The sequence below is a fragment of the Neolamprologus brichardi genome, chromosome 14, assembly GCF_056152115.1.
Source record: "Neolamprologus brichardi isolate AB-2024 chromosome 14, ASM5615211v1, whole genome shotgun sequence".
Lineage (NCBI taxonomy): Eukaryota > Metazoa > Chordata > Actinopteri > Cichliformes > Cichlidae > Neolamprologus > Neolamprologus brichardi.
In genome coordinates, this window is record NC_142117.1 from 12,615,852 (window position 1) to 12,640,604 (window position 24,753).

Below are 24,753 nucleotides of genomic sequence, written 5' to 3' on the forward strand. Positions count from 1 at the left end.
GGGCTTCGAATCATGTGGCCACAGCACAGCTGTCTTGTCTCACTGCTGTATGAGTTTTGGGGTCTTCAGCTGTGACGCTGAAAAGTCTCATTTTAATTTATCCGATTGAGTTTGTGGCTTCTTCCTGGTTTGAATTATATTTAGCCTACAGGGCTGCAATTGCTTACCAAACATTCATTGTGGAACAATGGAGGCTACCAGAAGGTTGGGCAATGTGACTTCTTGTAGCCACGGTGTTTGGATGAACTTAATGCATCTGTCTCTTGTTTCCCTTCCTTCCTCGCGCTCTCAGACCTCTCAGGGCGTGCAGCCTAAGCGGTTTAAGACTCTGCCAGAGCTGGTGTCATTGTACCTGCAGCCCAGCCAGGGTCTGGTCACCACCCTGCTTTACCCCGTGGAGAGAGAGGAGACAGCTGTCAGTGACGACAGGGACTATTCCGGTAATTTCCGAGCTAACACAAACACACATGCCCAGATGGGGTGCCCTCGTCATCGCATGTTAACCGTGACCTTCTGTGTATTTCTGACTGGTAGATGGAGAGGATGAGAAGCCACCCCTCCCCCCTCGCTCTTCCTCCACCTCCACTCCCCCTGGACCAGACACACCCACAGACAGGTACAAAGTCCACAGAGAGAAACATCTGATTGTGTCCTGTTTATAACTGTAGGGAGCTTAATCACAAACTACCTGCAACCACCAACCGCGTCACTCGGAAGTCACGGAAGTCACACAGGGGAAGTATGTCGCTTCATTGTGAATTATGTCACAGACGTATTGGAAATCATATAATCTCACACGTGCTCACAAAAATAATAAGGAAGCGTTATTGTGGTGATATGAACACACACGTTACTCAGTGACTTTGTTTGTTCCAGTTTATATGGCTACACACGCACGCGCACACAGATTATCAACTATTAAAAGCACTCGTTCACACAACTTCATGCACGCTCATTAACAATTACTTCCTCTCTGTCTGCATTAAGAAGGTAAACCACATCCTGCTCGAAACCACGCTGTTCACGGATGGTGTGCGGCTTTGATGAGGTGCGGGCTGTAGCTGTCGGGCGCACACAGATGCGTACATTTCAAATCACTGTCAGTTAATAATACTACTAATGCGCACTATTTTTGACATTTGCCGTATGTGATAAATAAATACACTTTTACAATTTTTTCAGTGGGAACCAAACCACTTCACACAACAGTTGGTGAAGTAACAGAAACGTATGCATTACCCAACCTTGGTTAAAGTGTCAGCCAGTGAAACAATATCTTCCTTTCAGTTCTTTCAGTTGTCCTGTCTCGAGCTGCCATAGAAGGAAATCAACAATGCAAAATAAGCATAAAATGCATTACAGTTTAGAGGAAGTAAAGGGGGCACACATGCATGTCCTTTAAAAATCCTCAGGTTTGCAGCCACGGTGTGGATCGTATGAAAGGGTTGTAAATGCTGAAAATTAGTCTGTAAAAGGTGTTTTATTTTTTATAGGTTGGCTCTTTCCAGTTCACGTGGTCCAGGGTGTCTATGAGTATTCAGGCAGGCATAATTTAGCTCAGAGGAAGTATGTGACTCTTTAAAAAAGAAAAAAGTCACAACTACACAGATGCCAACTCTTTTGCCGACGGGCGCACACACCCATCCTACTTCTGGCAAACTGTGACGTCCATCTTTATTTTCCTTTCCAAGGGGTGTGGAGCATCTGCAGATTTAGCAACTATTCTTTTTTTTTTAGGTATCACCTGGAACTTTAAATAGCTCCGTGTGACTTCTAGCAGTAAATGCATCAATGTAATACTACAGAGCAAATAAACAAAATCAAGAAATATGGCAGACAAAAAACTGAACGGTAACAAGCTCTAAGTAGGCCCCAAAATGTTTTCATGCTTATGTCATGCCTTTACAGAATTACTATGGTGCAACTTTGCCCATGGCAGTGGAGAACGTGTGTGTATAAAATGTCAAAGCTGCAGTAGGTGTTAATTTATAAAAGACGAAATGTGGAAATTTACAGGCCTGTCTTGAAGCTCTCCCTCCTACCCACAGGTATGGATAGAAATAAGTAATTCTTGGCCTTTGTTCCACTGCAGCTTGCGTCCTACATTGGTTTCCTGTTTGTATTACTGTTCTTTCACCGCTACTTTATACCTCTCACCTAATGTGTTGTTTAAAAAAAACAGAAAATGAAGCTAGAGCAGGGCGATGCGACCAAAAATATTTATCACGATATACATTTGAAAATTTGCGATAACGATATAACTGACGATATAATTGACACGAGACAAAATACTTTACAACTCCTCAACTTTATTAGTGCAAAAAAAAAAAGAAAAACCCAAAAACATCAATGTATTTTCACTTAAACAAGCAGCTGTTTTTTTATGTGCATTAAAGTTATATAAAAATGTAACAGTGCAAATTCCTTGCTGACAGTTTAACCGAAAGGCATTTCCAGTGGAAATTGGCCGACATATCCTCAGCATAACCATGTATAATATTCACAAAACTTGAAAAAAGGTTATACACACACAATACGGTAATATTATGTTGAAGCACAGCACGTATCACTCCGCGAGGCGCCTGCCTACGATAGCCGTAATGCTCCGACAATCCATCAAATCAATCAATCAGCTTAGCAAAGTCGTACTGAAACATTTGACACATGTTCGAGTGCCGCGTACGACATAAAATCGTTTCGAGGTCAGTAAACACAACCAGAATTCATACATAAGGCACACGGGATTATAAGGGGCCCTGTCGATTTTCAGAAAAATCAAAGGATTGATTTTAAGTGTGCCGTATTTTCCAAACAACACGGTAATAACGACGGCCCGCTAGCATGCTCTACCAAAAATAGTGCTTTGTTGTGTATCTGACGGACGAAAGCTAAACCAGTTCCACACCACTGAAGTTGCAGCATTTTTACAAACCAGTTCTGGTTCATCCGTTTCAACGATCCGCTTTCGCCCTTCTCATTCTGCTTATCGTTGCCCAACGTTATACCGGTATTCCCGTGAACGGTATGATATGGCCCAGCTCTAAATGGAGCCCAGAGGAGACACATCAAGGAGTCTAGCTTTCTCTCAATCACTTGAAATAAACGGCACTAAAACTTTTTTATTTTGTTTTCTTTTCCCTGAACACACCAAAACCATTTGTGCCTTCCTGGACTTTAAATCACTAATGCATCGTTATTATTTGAAGCCTCTTTGTATTCTCATACACATACCAGCATTTGGAAATCATGGTCATGTGGTGGCAATGGTTATAAATGGTTTCTTTGAATATGTTTTAGTACTCCAGCAGCTAATGGCCTGAGCACCATCTCCCACGAGTATCTGAAGGGCAGCTACGCTTTGGACCTCGAAGCAGTCAAACAGGGGGCCTCATCCTTGCCTCATCTCAACAAGACACTAGTGGCCTCCTGCAAACGCCTTAATGGGTAAGCAGCAGCACATCTGCACATGTGCAATATTTTAGAAAGCTGTCAAAACGAATTTAAAACTGCAAATCATACTGGTATTTGTTAGGCAAGTAACACACTGAATTCCCATTTTATACCCAGATTTGAGCACAGTCGACTGAAAAAGTCAGAAATTAATCAAATATAAGATTGCAAAAAAACACTGTTATCTGTAATTTGGCATTAAAAATAATAATGCACTTAATAGCTGTTCCTCTTTTTGTTTTGTTTTGCATTTTGTTATTTAAAAATATCATTATAATTAAAGAGCTTGTACAGACTGGTGGGTTGTGCATTAAAAGACACACAAAAATGATTTTGGTGATTATGAGTATAATTAATTTAGGGCATCTGTGGCATAAACCTTACATTAGTGGTGGTCTAATAAACTTGTGAAGCATTGTACATTATGCAGTGTTATATTCTGTTGGTTTCCTGACTGACTGCTAAAGATTCACACCTCTCGGCCCACAGAGCTATCTACTTCCTTAAATCAGCTCTAGGGCTTTTTTGGGTTTTTTTTGCACGTTTAAACACTGTGATGATCCGCAGGAAATCAGCTTGATTTCAGAAATGTTACTGTATGAAGACATAAGTGCAGAAAGAAGCTGTGAGGTAAATATGTGAATCTCTCTCTGCTCCCTCAAATAGAGAGGTGGATAAAGTTCTGTCAGGCCTGGAGATCCTGTCTAAAGTGTTTGATCAGCAAAGCGCTTTCATGGTCTCCAAAATGATCCAACAGGTACAGGTACTCTTCGCTTTTTTTAAAAGTGTGTGGTTGTGTGTGTCTTTGTTTGCGCAATCGCAGAACCTTACCCTCCTTTTTATTATCCCATATCCCATAACAAACTGTTACACGCGGTGATTTTATTATTTTTTCCCTCACTTTCTCACACACATGTAAAAGCAACCCCCTCCTGACGTACTCTCAATTCTAGAACCTTGGTAACTTCTTAACACTTAACAGCGTTGTTATTAAAGTCCTGATTATCCAGCTTCTTCCAGACCATAGCCAAAATTGTTATATTTGCCAACCCGTAAAGTTGAGGATTGCTCGCTTGTGGTGTGCTTTACGCTTCGTTTCAGAGAAGATAGAGTGTGAGTCGTGATGTCCTTTAAATATCCCGGAAGCGCTCCTGCTAGAAACTTAGTATTAAGGAAAGCTTCTGTATACAGAACAGGCAAATAAAAAATATAATCTGATTTTGCGTACCTAACTTTAACACACTTGAATCACACATGCTGTTCTTTTGATATTTTGCATGCATGTGTTATTCTTTGTAATTAAAAACATTTTCGTGTGGTTGGACAGAGAGTAGGGCCGATTAGTGGCCCAGCAAGATCCTCGATTTGAAGTTCAGGAGTCACTTTAGTCATCAAGCAAGGACTGACAATGAGTTTGACTAAAATTTGAATAAAAACAGATTTTAGGCTGGTTTAGACTGAATAGCCTTAAGACTGCTCTGTATATAAGTAAGTGTGTTTGTGTGCAGTTTTAAGGTTGCTCTTTTTACATGCACTCTTTTTACAGATTACATGGACTCTAATGTGTTTTTTTTGTCTCCATCAGTCAGTGAATCAGGGTGGAGACCAGGAACTGGAGAACCTTGTGACCAAGTTGGCGATTCTCAAAGACCTGCTGTCCTCCATAGAAAAGAAGGTACGCACAGACGGCACATTTAACAGTTGTGATGGACAACGTGGCGGCTATTGTTTTCACTTTGTGAGTCATCAGGAAAAAATGTGGTACAGTAGCAGGATCTGCCACGGCTCTGAGTCCTCTGACAGGTGTTTCTGCAGTCTGTAAACAAGAGTTTGTCAGCACAGTAGAGTTCAGTGGTGCCAGATGAAGTCATGAAACTTTATTGCTTTGTAGTTGAGATTAGAGTAAAAAATCTAAATGAAAAAGTGAGCGTTGAGTGTGAAGATCGGTGTGCTCTCACCTTACTTTCTTTTTTCTCTATGTACTTAGTCTAGTAGTTTGGAGATGGTTTGTTTGGATAACCCTCTCCATATGATGGATCATCTGTCTAGAAGCCCTGCAGGCTGTGCTTGTAGCGCAGCATGTGACGTTCTCTCCTTTTGAGGCTTTTACATACAGCACATGTAAACCACGCAGAAGGAAAGAGACAGGGTTGGAATATCGCTCGACTTCCCTTTAGAAGCCCTACAAGTCAGCAAAGACCTGATGTGTTAATGAGAGTCTGAGACTTTACATGTAGGAAAGTGGACCCAATACGCTCATGTTCAGGTTACTGTTTTTATTCTTGGAGTCGGCTAGAGTAACTGTCCATGATTCACAGTTCAAAATAACCCTTATTTATATTACAAAGGCCCTTGGTGCAGCCACTAAATTCCTCCTCTGTCTGGAACAAAGTGCTTTATCTCCTCCTCCTTTTAAGCCAACTTTCTTCCTATTGGCAGACATTTTAAAACACAAGGTTTAAGACTCTTGTATTAAGGATAATGCCTTCGTTTCACATTATAAAGAGAAGAAGAAGAGAATAATAATACTAATAATAAATTAAACCTCCTGTTTATAAGGTGCACTGTTTTCTACTTTGTCTTAACTTGAGGGTGGGGGAGGCTTTCACTGGCTCGGGAGGAAATGGCCTCAATGTAGTAAGGCTACATGTCCAGACGGTGATACTGGTTCCACCTTCCCTGCTCCTGTTAGATCACATCCAGGAAATGGGAAACCTTTTCAAGCTGACACAAACCCTGAGACTGAAAATGTTACAGTTTTCTTTTCTTTTTTTCTTTTTTTTGTACCTTATTCTTATCCTCCAACTCTCTTTTTATTCTGTTCTTTAAATTATTTGTTTCTCCACCTGCGTGTTTGCCTCTTTCTGACACCCCTCAGGCCCTGAAAGCTCTACAGGACATGAGTTTGACCTCTCCATGCTCCCCCCCTCCTCTGCACTCCATGCGTCACAGCAAATCCATTCCTGTGCAGGCCTTCGAGGTATGCACCGACATCCACCAAACATGCACGCCTACATACTGTACTTCATTACCGGCTGTCTCACTGCAATGTGATGCAGGTCAATATTATGACACATGAAATTAAGTATTGCCCTTAAAGTCAAATTGCTCTGTGGACATTAAAGCTCCCTTCTGCCAATTTGGGTAAGCATCTTTTTAAACAATCTTTTTTTCCTTGCTTTTTTTGTATGTAGAAAACCCTGAGATTTATTTTCTGTATTTAATTTCTGAAATGTTATTGTCAGGCAGTGGAATTTAATATGACAGACGGTATAAACTGAAGTAAAATAGGCTAAAAAGTCTCAGCACAGGAATTTTAGCAGCAGATGTGATGTGAGGCCAAAAGAATGTTTTTGAAATGCATTTCCAGCTTACGTCGTCACTGTCGCAGCATTTGATCACATTTCCTTGTAAAAGCATGAATTTAAGCAAGGCAGTTTTGATGTGCTGTGTATAAGACTGTAATAGTTTTATTATGAAAAGTACCAGCTGCATGGTGTGCAAATGTTAATGCTGAAGGACGACTGAGAAAAGGAAAAAAAGGAACATGTTAAGATGATATAAATGACAAGTGGTGAACTAAGTGTGAAAAGGGTAGAAGGAAAAAATGTCAGGGAGGACGTGGGGGAAGGAGGTGACACACAGAGTTGAGAGATGAGTCGAGAGATGCTTGATTGAAATATTGGCTGTTGGCTAAGCCTGCGTTCTCTGTGGTGACATCCTTTCAGTAGTTTCCTGTTGCACACAAGTGCTACGCTAAGGAGATGCGGCGTCTGATCCGCCTTGTGACACCCAAACACAGAGGCACTCAGTGACTCAGAGTAAGAGTGAGTGCACGCCATCTGTTTAAACTTTTTTCCAGTCTTGCGGTTCTTAGTAAGACCTATACATAAAAAAAAAGCGCACTTTGTCAAAATGCGTGTGCGAAGAAGCTGGTGTGTTGCTAAAGGAGGTTGGCAGTTTGGTGCCCGTCTTTCTCAGTTCCTCCAGTCTGTCTGCTGAAGTGTCCTTGGGCATTACACTGATCCTCAAATTGCCCCAGATAACTGATGTGTGAAAAAAAGTTTCTCTATGAATAGAATCAGATCACCTCTCTTGGTGGATATGACTCTAAAACCAGAATTTGGATATTTACTATGATCGTCAACATTTTATTCATGCGTTTTCTCATCTTCGAGGCTGCGTATGACTAAAGTAGATCTAATACTGCAGATGAAGCAGCAAGCGTTTGTGCTCCGTTTTAGAGACCCCTGGTGGACGGTAGATTATCTCAGTAGACACATAGGGTTTACAGAAGCATGCTCAGTATGCGTTTAAATGAGTTTAAACTTTCTCCTGTGCCTCATTGCAGGTGAAGCTCGACGTTTACCTGGCGGAGCTGACAAAGATCGGAAAGAGTCAGAAGTACACGCTGTCTGTGGACGTAGAGGGAGGAAGGCTGGTAGTAATGAAGAAGGTGAAGGACAATCAAGAGGACTGGATCACCTACACACATGACAAAAGTAAGGATTGGGGCACCATTCACACAGAAAAGAGTATGTCCATTATAGGATTTTAATCTCACCATCCAACTTGAACCTTCTTTAACCCTCCAAATCTGTTACATGACCTTTTCTTCCCTGAATTTATCTGCAACTTCCCATCTCTAACCCGCTGTCCGTTGGCCTCTGTGTCTTTCAGTACGTCAGCTGATCAAGTCTCAGCGGGTGCAGAATAAACTGGGCATTGTGTTTGAGAAGGAGAAGGATAAGAGCCAGAGGAAAGACTTCATCTTTGCTAGCGCCAAGGTCTGCACACAAGAAACAAATGGACACATAAAACTGCTATTTTACAGCTATTCACTGTTGCAGACAACTTACAGTTAACATGCAGCCTTCAAACTGAGGCAGAAATACTCTCTCATATCCCTTTTCTGCCTGAGTACGTACTCAGATTTGCAGTAACATTGCCAGAGTTATTGCACAGGCTTATATGCATTTCTCTGCTATGAAACCTGCTGTTAATCAGTGAGGTAATGTTGTAATGTGCACCTGTTTAGCTGTTCGTTAATGCAAATATATAATCAGCCAATCATGTGGCAGAAACTCAGAGTATTTATACATGTAGATATGATAATCACAACCTGCTGAAGTTCAAAGTGAGCATCAGAGCAAGGTAGAAAGGTGATTTAAGGGAGTTTGAACATAGCATGATTATTGTTGCCAGATCTGGGTGTTTCAGAAACTGATGATCTGCTGGGATTTTCCCCCACGAACCCATCTCTAGGGTTTACAGATAATGGTTTGAAAAAGAGAAGAATAAAGAATTAAGTCAGTTGTGTAAGCAAGACGGGGTCCAAGCTGGTATTATTAGCAGAGTGTAACCAGTGACGTGGTTGGTAAGTGTATAGAATATAAAGATGTTCAGAGGAACTTCAGAATGACAGCTGTCAGTGGCATCATCCGCTCACTGATGTGTGTTTGTGCCAGAAACGGGAGGCGTTCTGCCAGCTGCTGCAGCTGATGAAGAACAAGCATTCCAACCAGGACGAGCCAGACATGATCTCCATCTTCATAGGCACCTGGAATATGGGTTAGTCACACTGAATGACTCTCCTTAATGGCTACAAATACATCTGAAAATGTTCAAAGAGAAAGGAAACAGTTTGACCTTTTTTCCCTGTCGTTTCAGGCTCTGTACCTGCACCCAAAAACGTGGCGTCGTGGGTTTTGTGTCGTGGTCTCGGGAAGACACTGGACGAGATGACCGTCACCATCCCTCATGACCTGTATGTGTTTGGCAGCCAGGAAAATTCAGTGTGCGATCGGGAGTGGGTGGAGTCACTGCGCGCCCTGCTGAAAGAACAGACAGAACTGGATTATAAGCCGGTAAGGAAAGAAAGCCAACTGTTTATGGCTTGATGAATGTGTATGAAGAACATAAGGAGGTGTTGCGGTTAACCCTCAGGCGACCAAGCTGTTTTAACTACTAAACTGACCAAGTGCTGTTGTTGTACTTGAATGAAAAAAAGTTGATTTTTTTTTTATTATGCGCATGTCATCATGTTTAGAAAAAGACAAATTTCCCACATTAGTTCTTTTTTGATCATTTTTTCAGAACTGCATTTTTATGTTTGACTAATATGAGAAAAGAAACATTTTAAAACTTTATGCTTGCATGACTTCATCACCAAAACATAAAACTGGTGACTGCTTCTGTTTCAGGTTTTTCAATTACTGAAATATCTGAAAATTGTTTTATTGTAATGCGCAGTTATACAAAAATTCCTGTAAAAAAATACAATAACTTCAAAACCTTAAAAAACAGAGTTACTTTTGAGGTTACAAATGACCCCTCACAACTTTCCTTTATCCTCTCCACACTTTAGTTCCTGTAACAAATATAGAACTAAGTATAGGACTGTCTCTAAACAAGCAGAAGTTTTTGTGGTTTGCATAAAAATGACCCAGTTTGAAGGGAAAAAAAACTGAAGATGAGGGGGGAAAAGGCTATTTCTGCATGGTGCGAAAACAGAAATGATGACTGTAGGTTCCTCATTGTGTCTCGTTCTCGTCTACAGATCGCCGTGCAGACTCTGTGGAACATAAAACTTGCTGTGTTGGTGAAACCTGAACACGAGAACCGGATAAGCCACGTTGGGATGTCCAGTGTCAAGACGGGCATCGCCAATACCCTGGGTAACGGCTCTACTCTGTATTCAGTCTCTGCTATTCCTTCCTATGTCTTGCTTCCTGCTTCAAATGTAGGAGGAAATAGCTCTGATTTCCTGTCTTAACAATGGCCTCCTTGAGCAGTGTTCATGACTGAATCACTTGTTAGTCGATTAAAAAATGTGGGACCTGTATTAGTAAGAAAATGTGAATTAAAATCTAAACTTTCACAAAAATCTTGAGTTCATAAGAGAAAAAAATACAGATTTCCTTCAGCTCAGCAAACTGGAGCCGTTCATTGTTTCTCATATTTTAACTTTAATTTTAATCACAGCCAGATGCCCGACGATCCTTTAAAAGTTTCTGTTAAGTAATGCTTGTAATTGCACCTAATTTGCTGTATTTTGATTTAATGTTTGCTTTGATGGTTTCTAGGTAACAAAGGAGCAGTGGGCGTGTCTTTCATGTTCAATGGGACGTCGTTTGGCTTTGTCAACTGTCACTTGACATCAGGGAATGAAAAGATTGCCAGGTGCCCAACACGCTCTCATTTTTATTATTATTATTATTTTTTTGTTTTAAACCTCTCAATATCAACAACAGAGAATTCCTACTGCAAAAGAAACCACACCCCCTTTTAATTCTAAGGTCAGGAAATAATTCAAAAAAATCATCCGGTCCTTAGCACGTCTTAGAATCAGGTAAATACAACCTTAGATGAACAGCAGCACATGACATGTTACACTCTGATTATTTATTTTAGAACACGGGACAAAATCCCAAACACAGCAGCAAATCTACAACAGAATGGCTGAAAAAGAGAAGGATGAAGGTGCTGCGATGTCCCAGTCAAAGTCTAGACCTCAACCTAACTTAAATACCGTGGCAGGACCTTAAAGAGATGAGCGTATACGTGTACAATCATACAAACACAATCACTGCAAGTTCATTGCTGCTAAAATTGGATCCACAAGCTTCAGAATCAGAGATGCTTTGTTTTTCACACATAGTTTCTGCTTTTTGTCTTTCTTGTCAAATCAATAATGACACTGGGTAATATTTATAATATTAATCAATACTTAATCTAATAATTCATCATAGTAATTGAAAGAGGCTGTGCTTTCTGTTTGCCATAAGTGTAAACTTGGTTTGGTTTTTCATTATAATTTGGTGAAAGCTTGTTTAAATGTCTTTTTATGTGTGACCTTTGAACTCTGCAGGAGGAACCAGAACTACCTTGATATCCTGCGGCTGCTTTCACTGGGAGACAAACAGCTGAGCTCCTTTGACATTTCGCTGCGCTTCACGCACCTCTTTTGGCTGGGAGACCTTAACTACAGGCTGGATATGGACATACAGGTGAAGCAGAAATAAATACAGGCAGCCTCCAAAACGTGGATGAAACTTTTCTGTCTCACCCTGTTTTTTGCATGTGTATTTGCGTGTGCAGGAGATTTTAAACTACATTAACAGGAAGGAGTTTGACCCCCTGCTGAAAGTGGACCAGCTCAACTTGGAGAGAGAGAAGAATAAAGTGTTTTTACGCTTCGGTTAGTGCTGCTTATGAATATCCTCACGAGTCAGAGCAGGATGTGTTTCAGTGTACAGAAATATAACAGTAATACCAGTGAAAAGTCAACACTGACAAAAGACTCCTGTCCTTAAAGCAGAGTTTCAGTGGTCTTATAAACACAAGCGAAGGGATGACTCACACTTACCAAAAGCACCTGCTCAGCACTCTTGTTGTTCCCTGAATAGTTCACCATCAGCTCTGGTTTTTCTTTCCAGACTTCAGTGGTTCTTAAACTGTGGGCTGTGCCCTCGTGGTGGGGCACAGAGCCACTGCAGGAGGGGGTGTAACCGGGGGGGAGGATGTGGAGCTAAACAAAGTTGGATAGTTATGATTTTTACTGAGAAAATGAACCGACGTTGGCTGTTTGCTGACATTTGCTACACTGGAATTGAACTTGGACCCTTTTTTAATGTTAATGATTAATCCAAACAATAGAGTGTGTGGACTTGTTTTATCTTCTGAAGTGAGTAATTCAAGTCATTCACTGCTGAAGCCTTTTTCACTTTTAAATATTATTTCATCTTAACTCAATGCAATGACGTCTGCACGTCAACACTGTGATCAGTGTGTGATATCACTGGGATTATTTGTTTTAGTAGGTAACTAAAAATCAGCTGTTGCCCTGCAATGTTATCCAGTGATCCATAATGCCATGTAATAAATCCTTACAAACCGATTACTGAGAACTTGGTCATGATTGCTAACCCGGGGTTATAAATACTGTGAATCGCACCTGCTGTTATATCAAAATTATAAATATTGTGAAGAAATGCTAAACCTCGACCCTTTACTGAAGTGGATGTGTGTCTCTTTGCATGCAGCGGAGGAAGAAATCTCGTTTCCGCCCACCTACCGTTACGAGCGAGGCTCAAGAGACACGTATGTCTGGCAGAAGCAGAAGGCCACAGGGGTACGTTCCCATTCTTACGTCAGAGCCACCTCTGATAAATTCTTTCTGTTCTTGTGCCTCGTCCTGATAATTCTGCTTTTCCGTCTGTCCCAGATGAGGACTAATGTTCCATCGTGGTGCGATAGGATTCTGTGGAAGTCTTACCCAGAAACACACATAGTCTGCAACTCCTATGGTGAGGATCATCAGAAGAAGAAAGCCTCTTCATAATTTCACCTCATAATGCTAAGTGGACAGAAATTAAAGTTGTTGTTTTTTTTGTTTGTTTGTTTTTTTGCCAGGCTGTACAGACGATGTTGTGACCAGTGATCATTCCCCTGTATTTGCTACATTTGAGGTGGGCGTGACCTCCCAGTTTGTCTCCAAAAAAGGTACAAATTTAATTTTGTTTCCTTTCTGTCACTTCCTCTACTTCCTGGTCTCACTTTATCTGGCTTTTCTTCCTCCCACAATCTTTTTGGAGTTCATTATTGTTATTGTTCATGTTATTTAAGCGCTCCGTGTTCAACAAGTAACATTTAGAAGTGAGTAATTAAATACATGCCTGTCTGCACAACCCACACAGATCTTTCCTTCTCTTTCCATCTTCCTCCTCCTCCCTCCTGTCCACACACTTCTGCACAGGTTTGCCAAAGTCTTCAGAGCAGGCCTACATCGAGTTCGAGAGCATTGAGGCCATAGTAAAGACGGCGAGCAGGACCAAGTTCTTCATTGAGTTTTACTCCACTTGTCTGGAAGGTGAGGTGAATGTGAATGCTCATAGACATAAATATAATGAGCAGTCCGACAGAAGGAGTTGCGGTAAAGCAACGTGACCCAGAATGGATGCAATAAAAATGTTTTTGCTTCTTCTTATTTGTATCTTTCTCCCTCCCTCCTGGTCTCAGGCAGTCAGTATTACCTTTAAACTAGAATCCATAAAATCCATTTTTCACCTGTGTTGTGCCCCTGCCACCTGTCCACCATGTACTTTTAAATTAAAATGCAATGGGTACCTGAATCCTCACCCCGCTCTTTTCCCCACCGTCTTCCCTTTATCCTCTTCCCCTTCCTCTCGTCCCTGCATCTCTCTCTCTTTGTCTTTCTCTCTGTCTCTAATCCTTAGAGTTTAAGAAGAGTTACGAAAACGACAGTCAGAGCAGCGATAACGTGAACTTCCTGCGCGTGGGCTGGTCCAACAAGCAGTTAACAACACTCAAACCTCTTCTGTCAGAGATCGAGTACCTGCAGGATCAGCATCTCTTGCTAACAGTGAAATCACTGGATGGATACGAGTCCTACGGTATAAAGATTGTCTGTGCTTGTGGTCCTTTGAAGTTTAAAGGGAATCTAGTTTGCTGGAATCTAACAAATCTCCCCCACTCTTTTTAGGCGAGTGCGTGTTGGCTCTGAAGTCGATGATTGGCAGCACAGCACAACAGTTCCACACCTACCTGTCTCACCGTGGGGAGGAAACAGGAAATATCCGAGGGTCAATGAGGGTCAGAGTCCCTTCTGAAAGAATGGGAACCAGGGAGCGATTGTACGGTAATGCACTTTCCACCTTAACACCAATTACCTACAAAGAGAGGAGATGCTAAATGTCTTTCAAGCTTGCTGCATCCATCACTTGAACAGTTCCTGCCTGCATGTTTTCAAATTTGCAGACAGGAAGTGATGGATCTAGGGTTAGAAGCATGTCACGTTTAGTTCTAAAACTGATTTTGTTGCTGTATTTCAGAGTGGATCAGCGTGGATAAGGATGAGACGAGTGGACCTAAAGGGAAATCTGCTGTGGTATGCAGATCGGGGCATGAGTATGTGAAGTCAGTACACTCTCCTTTTTTTGCACTTGATTTTTATTTAGAGTTCCCACACGTCAGTGGGGATTTTTCTGTATAGCGTATGTTGATGATGTGCTGGCATGTACCTAAATATCGATGCTTAAATACCTTAAGGGATTGAGTCGTAGCAGTCAGGTCTTTTTGTGAGTTTGTTGATGAATGCGTTTGAACAGCTGAGCCGGGTAACTTCAGGGTTAACCTTGAGTGGGTTTCTTCTTGAGTGGGTGACTTGCACCGATTATAGATCAACAGGTATAAAATCACCACTTGAATGAGGGTGGGGGAGGTTCAATTTGCCATGTTGCAACGAGCTTAGCTTCTGTCTTGCTAGCTTGCGCTGCGCTCAGTGGATCTGCGCTCGACAGTGCAGCCTAGGCGGAGTAGTCGAGCGCAGATCCACTGAGCTCTCAACACAGACAGCATCGTCAGAAGAAAAGTTAATAAAATAAATTAAAAATTTTGTATTGTTCGATACATATGCATACCGAACTGAAAGCACTGTATCGAACGGTTCAATATCGATACGAGTATCTTTGCACCCCTAGTATTTATGTGTTATATTGAATATCTGCATTAAAAAAACACTGCTAAAGATGACGCTTGATTATCCTGCCCAGTGTGACTTGAGTACGACACAAAACACATTTTAAACCACGTGTTCATGTTTTTGTTTTGTTTATTATAAAATTTTGTCTTTTATGATTTCTGTGAATCTTTACGCAGTCTTCAGAAGTACCGCTACGGCACCTTTAAACAACATTCATTAGTTATTGAACATTAGCTGTTTGCCCTCAACAACAAAAGATGGTGTCAACAGACCTCGCACATTTTGATAGTCTGCTGTGTCACACGCTATAACATTGAGTCAGAATGGCAACTAGACACACCTGTAGGCTGCAGTCTCTCCATATGTATGTTTATCTATTCGAACATCCTGCAAACATCGTGTTAGGAATGTCCTGAAACTGTCGTGACTTCTCTCTTTTGTCCCGCTTGTTGACTTGTTACGATGTGTTTTGAAAACAGGCCATCTGTGATTCGTAAGCCACTCGGAGAGCTGGGAAAGGTCAGTGAAGAGGGAGAAAGGAACAGCAAGGAGGAGACTGCTGCAAGGTACTCATGACAGACACTTTCACTTAGCACTTAACTATCACGTTAGGTTAGATCGTCTGATGCATTGTTGATGAAAAGAGTTTTTACAACAGTTTCTGTGTTTATAATGAAGACCTAAACAGGACGGATCAGACAGCGATCCATCCATCAGCAAGAACAGCTACAATAATCCTGCCTACTACATCCTGGAGGGCGTTCCCAACCAGTCAGCTGCAGCCGTTTCACCTGAGCTTCTGCCCTCTCCTACCTCAGCCAACCCCCAGGCAGCTAAACCCCCTCCTCCCTCTGCCGGGGCGCGTTCCAAACCCCCCGGCGCAGCCTCGGGGCCCCCTCACCCACGCAGACAGGTTCGTGCCATTAGCGAGGAGAGCTCCTCAGAAGACGATGGAGGTGCTTGTGTTGTTGGGGCACAGGGAGGAGGTGTTGGAAGCACACTGAATCGACCTCCTCCTGACTTCCCCCCACCTCCTCTACCAAAGGGAGCCCTGGAGATGGTTCCCGAGGCCCCCTTCACCAAACCTCGCTCCCTTTACCCTGATCTGGCTGAGGTCAGGATCCCCGCAGCTGGCCCCGCTGCCCACGGAGATGCTTTCAGGCGAGGAGGAGTTGGAGTTGGAGCAGGGGCGCTGGACGACCAGTCGTGCTCTGTGCTCCAGATGGCAAAGACACTGAGTGACAGTGAGTTTCCTGGACAGCCTCCTCGTGCCCCCTCAGCACCGCCTCCTCTCAGAGGGCAGCCGATGGGTTTAGGTCTGGATGCCTGCCGCACCTTCCCACCTAGAAATCCCATCACAGAAAGTATAGCAGAGGATATGCCTGAGGAGGTAAGCGGTTCATGGGAAGTAATTCTGTTCAGTGTAAAACAGTTTCAGAGGCTGGAAGAAGCAATGCTGTGATTTTTTGCATAGTTTTCTTTCAGGTGACTCCAGTTTTTGTACAGTTTCTCACAAAAACACGAATATCTTCAACTTTGGTGTTAAATATCAAAGCCTTTTACTGTAAGATGTGTCACCTTATTAGAGTGAAGAAAAGTAGAGGCAGTCTTAAGCTCTTAGTAATGTTGTTAGCATAAATGATGGCGGATGTGGCTCCTGCATTTAGTGGCTCCTGCATTGCATTTCTCCTCCGCAGGCACTTTGGGGCAGCAGTAGCTCATCTCTGTCTGTGGGGGAATCGTCAGTGGGCGAGTGGCTGCAGAGGCTGGGCCTGGAGCGGTATGAGCAGGGTCTTCTACACAACGGCTGGGACGATTTGGAGTTCCTCAGGTACATGGAGATCTAGACTTTTATTTCCTCTGATAATGCAACAATAAATAAAAATGAAAGCAGTTCTTCATCATTAGATTCCCTTTTTTTTTCCCTCCTTTTTCCAGTGACATCACTGAGGAGGACCTGGAGGAGGCGGGAGTGCACGACCCCGCCCACAAGCGAATCCTGCTTGAGAGCCTCAGGCAGCAGCAGCAGCAGAAATAGACTGCATCAAACTGGTCCATGACTGGTCCAAACCGGCCTGGTACCACACCGGGCCCAATCTCAGCTCAGCTGAACCGAGCTGCAACGTGCCAATCGATGCCAGACTGTGCCTTCTGAGAGAAATTGCACTCCATTTGTACTTTCAAAAACACTTTCTGAACATACGTCCTTTGATTTTCACATGTACTTTATGTGTGTTGTCCTCATACACGTGGCCTTATTTAATGATAATCATTTCAGTCCTTCAAGCATCACTACATAACTTTGGCTTTTAAATCCAGAGAGGAGATCAGATCAGACCCAACCTGCAGCTTCAAGTTTAAAGCTTATTTCCATTTGGCCTGAGAATCCTCTAACAGAGGATGACTTTGACAAAGAGAAAAGAGGGCTTTGAAAACACACCACCTGTGTTGCGCACCCTCGCTTTGGACTCTTAACAACACTGGGTTCTTCCGAGTCTCCGATTTTTCTTCCTCCCACTCGTAGTCACAACAAGACATCAGTGGGAATAATTAGAACAGTCGGGAGTAACATCCGCCCCAGAGCTCGGGCGGAGGAACCTTTTAACTTGTGTGATGGAGGAGAGCAGGAAGCGGTGATCGAAAGGAAACTAGAAAGTCAGGCTTAAGTGAGATAAACTCAAATTTCTTTTCAGTTTGTGTATTCAGTTAATGATGTGCAGGCCGCTGTTGTTTCAATGGACGCCTGTGTTGTCTGAGTGTCTGTCTGTATTTATGGTTTTATGAATGTTTTTAATGATAAAGGGAATATCGAGCAAACCAAATTAACCCCATTGGAGCTAAAGGTGTATTCCACCTGGGTGCAGCATGTTAGGTGACTGTGTTAGCCATCAACTTGTCACGTCGCCTTTTTTTAAGTGGCCTGTTGCAGCTGGTTGTTATTGAAACAGTCAGTATAGGTCAATAAAATGAGGAGGCTAAATGGTGTAATTAATGCTGTACCAAGGTGAAATATGTCAAAGATTTTAGCAAAGTACATTTCTCATTCTCACATGTTGCCTGTGAAGATGCTGAATTTGAATTCACAGAAGAAAATGTATGTTATTGTTTGTTGCCTTGAAAACATGTCAGCATATTTTCTGCGTTTCATTTTCAAATATATAAATGGAGCAGCGTTCAGGCAAATTGGTTAACGTAGCCAAATACATGAACTAATTCAACACCAAAACATTTGTTTTCTCTCTGACATTTTACTGTCATTTAGTTTGTTTTTTTTCTTAAATTACTCAACGCATTGCCTAGCTTTAGGATCATGACACCTTTTACTTTTATGGGAGACGCTGTCAACTGATTGAAAACAGAAAACTCAGGTTTCTGCAGGTCAGGTGCGACGTGAGGGCTACTGTTTCTGGATGTGAGCAGCAGATGGCGCTGTTGCGCCACAAACCTGACTCTGGAAACCTGCGGAACACAGGACGAAGTATGCCAGTAAAAGCGGTTACACTCCTTAGTCAAATTTGGTTTTAGATTTAGTTTTCAAGCAGTTAAAAGTCGGATAGTTTTATTTGTTCATAATTTCAATTTAAAAAAAGAAAAGACCTTAAAGAGATGTGACGTCACCTCCACATGCCTGACACCTGCCTTCTTCTAAGGGGGATCACCAACACTAAGATGTGAATGTCATGTGTGTTTACTGCTGTCAACATAGTAAAGCATTCATCTCTAACTCTGTGAATGAGACCTTCATTCACGCCTCAAAGAGAGCCCCCTCCCACCCAAATACACTGTTGAATTATAACCTTTGACTCTACTCGCCTCTTATGTTTGTTTTTTTTACATGTGTCTAATCCTTTAACGGCCCAACTGTCACAGCACAGAGACTCTGGATCTGTCGTTCAGTTGTGTTAAATTTAAGTCTTTTTGAGCCTTTTCAGTGTTCTCAGTGATGTGTGTGTGTGTGTGTGTGTGTGTGTGTGTGTGTGTGTGTGTGTGTGTGTGTGTGTGTGTGTGTGTGTGTGTGTGTGTGTGTGTGTGTGTAAGTGGAAAAAAGAGACTTGTTGTTTTATCTGACACTCCATTTCTTGTTGTTTCTTCATGCAGTCTACGTCGGTTGTGTTAAATTAATGTAAGTTGTTCACCCATGTATTTTTATTCAATTAAATTGTAATACCCTTACATATTTAAACATGAACTTATTCTCTTGGTTTGTCGTCAGCAGAAGAAGCTGTGAGCTGTAGACCTGCTTCAAAAAAGAGAGAGCTGGGTTTACAAATGTCATAAAAGCAACATATCAACTATTTAAACTGAGGGGGAAAAATCATCATTTTAAGAACAAAAAAGATCACTCTGATTTTATGGCAGGAGTGCGTTTAACATCCTGTACCTCCTCCTTTAACAACAGTCCGTAAACCTTGACAGACTTCTGGGAGGGAATGCTGTCCCGTTCTTGTCTGATATCAGATTCTGGCTGATCAGCAGTCCTTCTTCTGTCATAGTTTTTGTTTCATTGCTCCAGATGTTTGTTTGGGTTGTTTTTTGTGTGTTTTTTTTTTTTTTTTTTTTTTAATATTTGGTGAAAGTTCTGCTGGCAGGCCAGTTCAGCACCTGCAGTCCTGCAGCAGTATGCGGTTTAGCATCATCCTGCTAAAATATGCAAGGCCTTCTCTGAAAAGGACGTTGTCTAGATGGGAAAATATCTTCCTGTCTTTCATCCAGAGGATGCAGCATTTCACGTTTCAGTTTGTGATGACAGCGCATTTTAAATGTGCATTGTTCCCCCGAATCATCTTCACATGCAGCGTCTTCTTTGCACGATAGAGCTTTGACCTGCGTTTGTGAATGGCACGGTGCTCACAGGATGTTTCTGAGCCCATGCTGTGATCTCCATGAGAGAATAAGGCCTGTTTTTAACGTAGTGCTATCCAAAGTTTCTCCAGATTCTCTGAATCTTTTGGTGATATTATGTGCCGTGAATGGTGAGATAGTAAAGTCTTCACAATTTTATGTTCAGGAAGATTATTAGAAAATCATTTTGCAATTTGTAGACTGGAGAATCGCTTCTCTAAGATGCTTTATTTTATATACCTGATCATCTTTTATTACTGACCTGTTGCCAGTTAGCACAATTAGTTGCAAAATGTTCCTTCAGCTGTTTCTCTTTAGGACCACTGACTCTTCTAGCCTTTTGTTGCCCCTGTCCCAATTTTTTTGCGATGCATCGCTGCCATCAAATTCTTATTGAGCTCATATTTTATAAAATAGTCACAATTTAAACATTTCTTATGTTTGTTTTTTCTATTCTGTTGTTAACTGAGATTGAGATTTGCAGATCATTGCATTCTGTTTTTATTTACATTTTACACAGCATCCCAACTTTTTTGGAATTAGATTTGTATGATAACCTGTATATGTTCGCACATAAAACACAACACTGTTATGGTGATGCCACACACAAGAAGCCAGACCACCACGCGCGCCAGGTAATGCCTCCATAATGTAGATTTATTAGAATATTCAGAGTAGTGCTATAACATCTCATTCACTCGAGCTTTCTGTCAGTCCGTAGTTGTCGTTGACGCGTTGGTCCGTGAGACAGGCGCTCTGCAATGAAATGGATCTGTAAAGCAAAAAACCAAAAACAAAGCCTACCTAATATTTATATTACTAATTACAGAATTTACAGTCACAAAACTTTATGGGGCAGTTCAAATAAATGCGCAGGTTTCTCACTGACATAATAAAAATATTAATAAATACTTTTTTTTTCTTCCTCAGAACCCAGTGAGTTTCATCAAAATGCAATAGAGGTGATTTACAAGCAACTCTCGCAAGCTAAAAAAAAAAAAGAAGAAACAAAATCTGAGTATTAATGCGGATACAGTACAAAACTCCATCTCTCAGTGTATTGCCAGATTACCCCACATGTGTCACCTATGGGAGAGAAACGTATGACTCGTAAGCCTGCTAAAGACCCTAACCCGGACTGCGACCTGCTGTACAAACTCATTTGTTCGCTTCAGTCCGGTCAGAGACGTCAGATATAATCAGGCTACAATCTGCTTTATTCCGAACAAAGAACGGGGGAGAAAGTAGCAGCATATGAACTAAAAATGGAGTCGAAACACCTTAAAGTCTCCAACTTTTTGCCTTGCAAAAGTCTGACAAACTGTTTGATAGATAAAGGCATGATGGGACGGCGAGAGTGTGGGATTCTGGAGGACTTGATACAGTAAAGAAGGAGGGGGGAGCGTGAGGTGAACTGGGGATGTCTGGTCTAGACCCGGCAGGTCTAATTGGATTTTTGGGTGCCCCTGCTCTGCTTGGCAAAGAGATTTAGGGGGGAACCTATTCCGACTGGTGAAAGCCTGTGTGTCGGGGGGGCTTAGAGGAAGTTGTGCTTGAGGGTGAAAGTTTGCTTCCCCAGCAGATTTCGGAGTGTGATGTTTAGATTTCTGCTTTAAACTCGTACCTGACCGCCATACTCATCAGAGCTGCTGCCATGCACCACCGAGTTTGCTGCAGTGCAGTGAGTGTGGGAATGTAAGTGCACCAGAGAGACCAAAAAGACGATGCAAATATGGACAGTTTAAGGGCCTGTATAGTTTACCATTATTAAGTAAAGTATTTCTCTTTGTTTTATCGGGGAGTGAGAGTGGAGTCATTGCAGGAAAGGGAGGAAACTGCCCGTGTCAAGGTAGATTTTACAGGTACAGTGTGCACTGTTGCATAATATTTTTGGACGGCAGATGGTGAGCAGACCTGTGATTTTATTTTCTGAGTCGGTTAGAGAAGAACTGAGAACCTTGCTGGACCGCAGCAGACTACAGCAACGGATTCAGTGTTTTAATGGGCAAGTCTTGTCTCTCTCCACAAAGGCTAGAAACTCCTCTCGCTTACAGTTTGTTTCTCATTTGTCTTCCTCTGTTCTTCAGAACAGATTCGTCTTGATGGTGGGATTGGGTTTTCTGTGGAAAGAGGACAGGACTCCGGCAAAGGGCCCGGTCATACTGTCCGCTGGCTGCCAGGCCTTCAGAATCTCCTGAGTCTGGGCAGCGGGCTGCGCCACGGCCGGGTTGGAGGGCCCCAGACTGGACCAGCTGGGAGGCTTCAGCCCCTGGAGAACCGGAGAGCTGGAGGTGTTGGTGTAGCTGCTGTTGGCAGGAGCCGGACTGGGGCTCAGACTTGCAGGGCTCCCCAAGTTTCCATTGGCTGATCCCGGCAGGGAGGCCGTGCTGTCAGGTGTGGGGCTACAGGTGGACTCTTTAGACTCATCATCATCTGATGAAGATCTTGGCTCCCCGCCCTTTTTCCCTCCAGAGCTGTTGTTGGTGCTGCTGCCTGTGGTGCCAGCAGAGCTGTTGGCTTTGGCGTTGGCTGCACGCTCCTGCTTACGGAACTTGGCACGTCTGTTCTGAAACCACACCTGACAGAAACACACATACACAGGTGAAGACGGGGCATTAGGCGGATACACAGTTTTATTTGTTATATAAGTGTCAGACGTCCTGACTTTCACTTCATTTCTGTCATGCTGAAGATTTAAAAGCCTGATGGCACACCTGTACTCGGGCCTCGGTCAGGTCTATCTTCAGCGCCAGCTCCTCCCGGGTGTAGATGTCCGGGTAGTGCGTCTCTGCGAACACGCGCTCCAGCTCCTTCAGCTGGGAGCTGGTGAACGTGGTCCTGATGCGCCGCTGCTTCCTCTTCTCGTTCAGGCCAGATGGGTCCGAGAAGAACTTGTAAGGGACTGAAAGGGAATAATTGTTTCCGTTTAATATATATATATTTTTTAATAGGGCTAAACTAGCGCGTAAAACTGCGGAGGCCGAGCACTGAGTCGCAGAGGCCACGAAACATTTCACGGCTCATCTCGCCGCATTTTTTTTATTATTTAACTTAAAAAATAAATAAATAAATAAATAAAAAAAAAAAAATATATATATATATATATATATATATATATATATATATATATATATATATATATTTACGTTTATTTTTGTTTTGTAAAAAATTTTGGGGAAATTTTCTGTTCTTAAAATAGTTATTAAAAATTAAAATTAAAAAATAGCTCTTGTAAGGTTACTGAATGAAGAGGATTAATTGATTAATTGGTTTTAAACCCATCCGTAGCTGACATCTGGCCACACCAACCCGGACACCGGGAGGCTGTACAATCGGTTGATTTATAATAAAATGTTTAGTGGGAAAAATCCATTAACTGTTTGTTTATTCTCTTTTTTAAAAAGTTATTATTACCCATTTTTAAGTGTTAACGATTCCTCCTTACTAAAAAATAAATCAAAATCGCCTTGTTATAAGCTTAAATAAGCCGGATTATTGGATTAATTTATACAGAGTTTTGCCACAAAAATAATTCGCCGTCTAAGATTGTTAATGCAAACAGAAACTATAAGATTCTCCAGCACTTTAGTCAGTTAAAATCCACAGACACTGCGGAACAACAAACATTAAATACTTGTTTAAATAATGATATAATTATCCCCGCTGAAAATAAAGAATGATTCGCCTTTTCTATTATTATTATTATTATTATTATTATTATTATTATTATCATTATTATTGTTATTATCATCATCATCATCATCTCCTTCATAAGCATGATATTTAATTTAGTCATTTAAAATTTGTGTCATATATATTTAAAAAAAACCATAGCTGACAATTAAATATGATCATATATTTCGCCCTTCTCTTGCTGATCTTTTGGTGTCTTAATGAAATCTTGCGGAGACCTTGAAACGGGAACACAAGGAGAGGTTCCTGTACCTGAGGAGTAAGGTGTGGGCTGGTGCTCTCGCAGGGCTCCCAGCGTGCAGCTGGTCGTGCTGAGGGGAGTGCAGCCAGGGTTGGAGAAAGGGCCGCTCCGGATCGGGTTGTACTGGAAGGAGCTGGCCTGACTGCAGGAGCTGAAGTCCGCGTAGGCCGACGCTTCCATGGCTGCCATGCAGGAGTCATAGGAGTTCAGGTATGAGTAATCCATCTTATACATGGAGGTCAGCCGGCGCAGACACCGGTCTGTGAACAAGTGCGCTGGAAACTCGGGTCAGGGCGGCTTCAGTCGGGTCTGAGGCTGCTGTTAGTTTCTGGGATTGCTGTGAGTCGTTTAAACCAGTCAGAGTTGGACTTTTTTCTCCAGAATCTCCTGACGCGGTTGGTTTGTTTCTCCAGGCTTTTGTGGGCTTTAAGGTTTGTATGTCACCGTCACGCGGCTGGTAAGTAATCCAGATGTTTTCTCTGCAGCTCCGCTCTCTCTCCCTACTCTCCCCTCTCTCTGTCCGTCTCTTCGGCTCCCCTCCCTGGACTGAGGTTCGCTCTGCGCTCGCGCTCCGTTTGACAGCGCGCAGCGGCTCGCGCGCTGTTTATAATAAACTTGGCAGAGCGCGAGACAATAGCGAAGGCGGTGGTCTTGTTTCCATGACAATGCCACCAGTGAGCGAGCACGGACACGGACGGCCCCCCTCCCCTCTGCTCCCCTCCCACCGCTCTCTGCACCGCCCACGCGGCCCACAGCATCGCGAGCTAGCAGGTGTCAGCGGAGTTAAATCGCGCGCGTCTAAAAACAATTACAGCTCGCTATAACGCGCGTGCATCCTTAATCGGACGTTTGTGATTCCGGTGAGTTCAGAGTTTTTCTTTCAGCCGTAATGTGACCAAAACCGAACGTCACTATTTCAGAGTTTTACTGACGCGTCACTATAATCAGTGTTTACGTCATAGTAATGGCCTACCTGTCGCCTGGGCGAACACAGGTGTTATTAATGAAATTAATGTAGGTGCTT

General features: G+C 42.5%; 2 protein-coding genes across 4 annotated transcripts in view; one reads left to right on the plus strand and one right to left on the minus strand.

Annotated features, from left to right (window-relative positions):
* Positions 1 to 19,136, plus strand: part of inppl1a (inositol polyphosphate phosphatase-like 1a) — a 28,439-nt gene extending 9,303 nt beyond the window's left edge. Inside the window, exons 3-27 of one of the 3 annotated variants that reach the window (XM_087850845.1) lie at positions 293 to 440; positions 535 to 616; positions 3,298 to 3,444; positions 4,117 to 4,213; positions 5,036 to 5,125; positions 6,329 to 6,430; positions 7,802 to 7,952; positions 8,131 to 8,237; positions 8,919 to 9,021; positions 9,121 to 9,317; positions 10,010 to 10,127; positions 10,536 to 10,632; positions 11,321 to 11,459; positions 11,551 to 11,650; positions 12,495 to 12,583; positions 12,677 to 12,758; positions 12,865 to 12,954; positions 13,208 to 13,321; positions 13,689 to 13,865; positions 13,955 to 14,110; positions 14,304 to 14,388; positions 15,433 to 15,519; positions 15,632 to 16,343; positions 16,651 to 16,784; positions 16,892 to 19,136. In XM_087850845.1, coding sequence (XP_087706971.1) covers positions 293 to 440; positions 535 to 616; positions 3,298 to 3,444; positions 4,117 to 4,213; positions 5,036 to 5,125; positions 6,329 to 6,430; positions 7,802 to 7,952; positions 8,131 to 8,237; positions 8,919 to 9,021; positions 9,121 to 9,317; positions 10,010 to 10,127; positions 10,536 to 10,632; positions 11,321 to 11,459; positions 11,551 to 11,650; positions 12,495 to 12,583; positions 12,677 to 12,758; positions 12,865 to 12,954; positions 13,208 to 13,321; positions 13,689 to 13,865; positions 13,955 to 14,110; positions 14,304 to 14,388; positions 15,433 to 15,519; positions 15,632 to 16,343; positions 16,651 to 16,784; positions 16,892 to 16,991 — 3,504 coding nt within the window. In that variant the 3' untranslated portion in view covers positions 16,992 to 19,136. The remainder of the gene's footprint in view (positions 1 to 292; positions 441 to 534; positions 617 to 3,297; positions 3,445 to 4,116; positions 4,214 to 5,035; positions 5,126 to 6,328; positions 6,431 to 7,801; positions 7,953 to 8,130; positions 8,238 to 8,918; positions 9,022 to 9,120; positions 9,318 to 10,009; positions 10,128 to 10,535; positions 10,633 to 11,320; positions 11,460 to 11,550; positions 11,651 to 12,494; positions 12,584 to 12,676; positions 12,759 to 12,864; positions 12,955 to 13,207; positions 13,322 to 13,688; positions 13,866 to 13,954; positions 14,111 to 14,303; positions 14,389 to 15,432; positions 15,520 to 15,631; positions 16,344 to 16,650; positions 16,785 to 16,891) is intronic. The other 2 variants (XM_087850847.1, XM_087850846.1) reach the window with 2 other exon arrangements.
* Positions 19,137 to 20,426: 1,290 nt separating this feature from the next.
* phox2a (paired like homeobox 2A) lies at positions 20,427 to 24,314 on the minus strand. The gene is made up of 3 exons (XM_006799942.3): positions 23,741 to 24,314; positions 22,510 to 22,697; positions 20,427 to 22,373 (listed from the first exon to the last, which is right to left on the minus strand). The coding sequence occupies exons 1-3, from the start codon at positions 23,961 to 23,963 to the stop codon at positions 21,879 to 21,881; spliced, it is 906 nt and encodes a 301-aa protein (XP_006800005.1). The 5' UTR covers positions 23,964 to 24,314; the 3' UTR covers positions 20,427 to 21,878.
* Positions 24,315 to 24,753: the final 439 nt, after the last annotated feature.

Bases quoted from the DNA above. Each gene is read 5' to 3' on its own strand.
- phox2a (XM_006799942.3), bottom strand. From the start codon at position 23,963: ATGTATAAGATGGATTACTCATACCTGAACTCCTATGACTCCTGCATG. The intron at 22,698-23,740 runs GTACAGGAACCT...ATTCCCTTTCAG, and splicing joins GCCCACACCTTACTCCTCAG to TCCCTTACAAGTTCTTCTCG. The intron at 22,374-22,509 runs GTGTGCCATCAG...TGTTTCTGTCAG, and splicing joins TGACCGAGGCCCGAGTACAG to GTGTGGTTTCAGAACAGACG.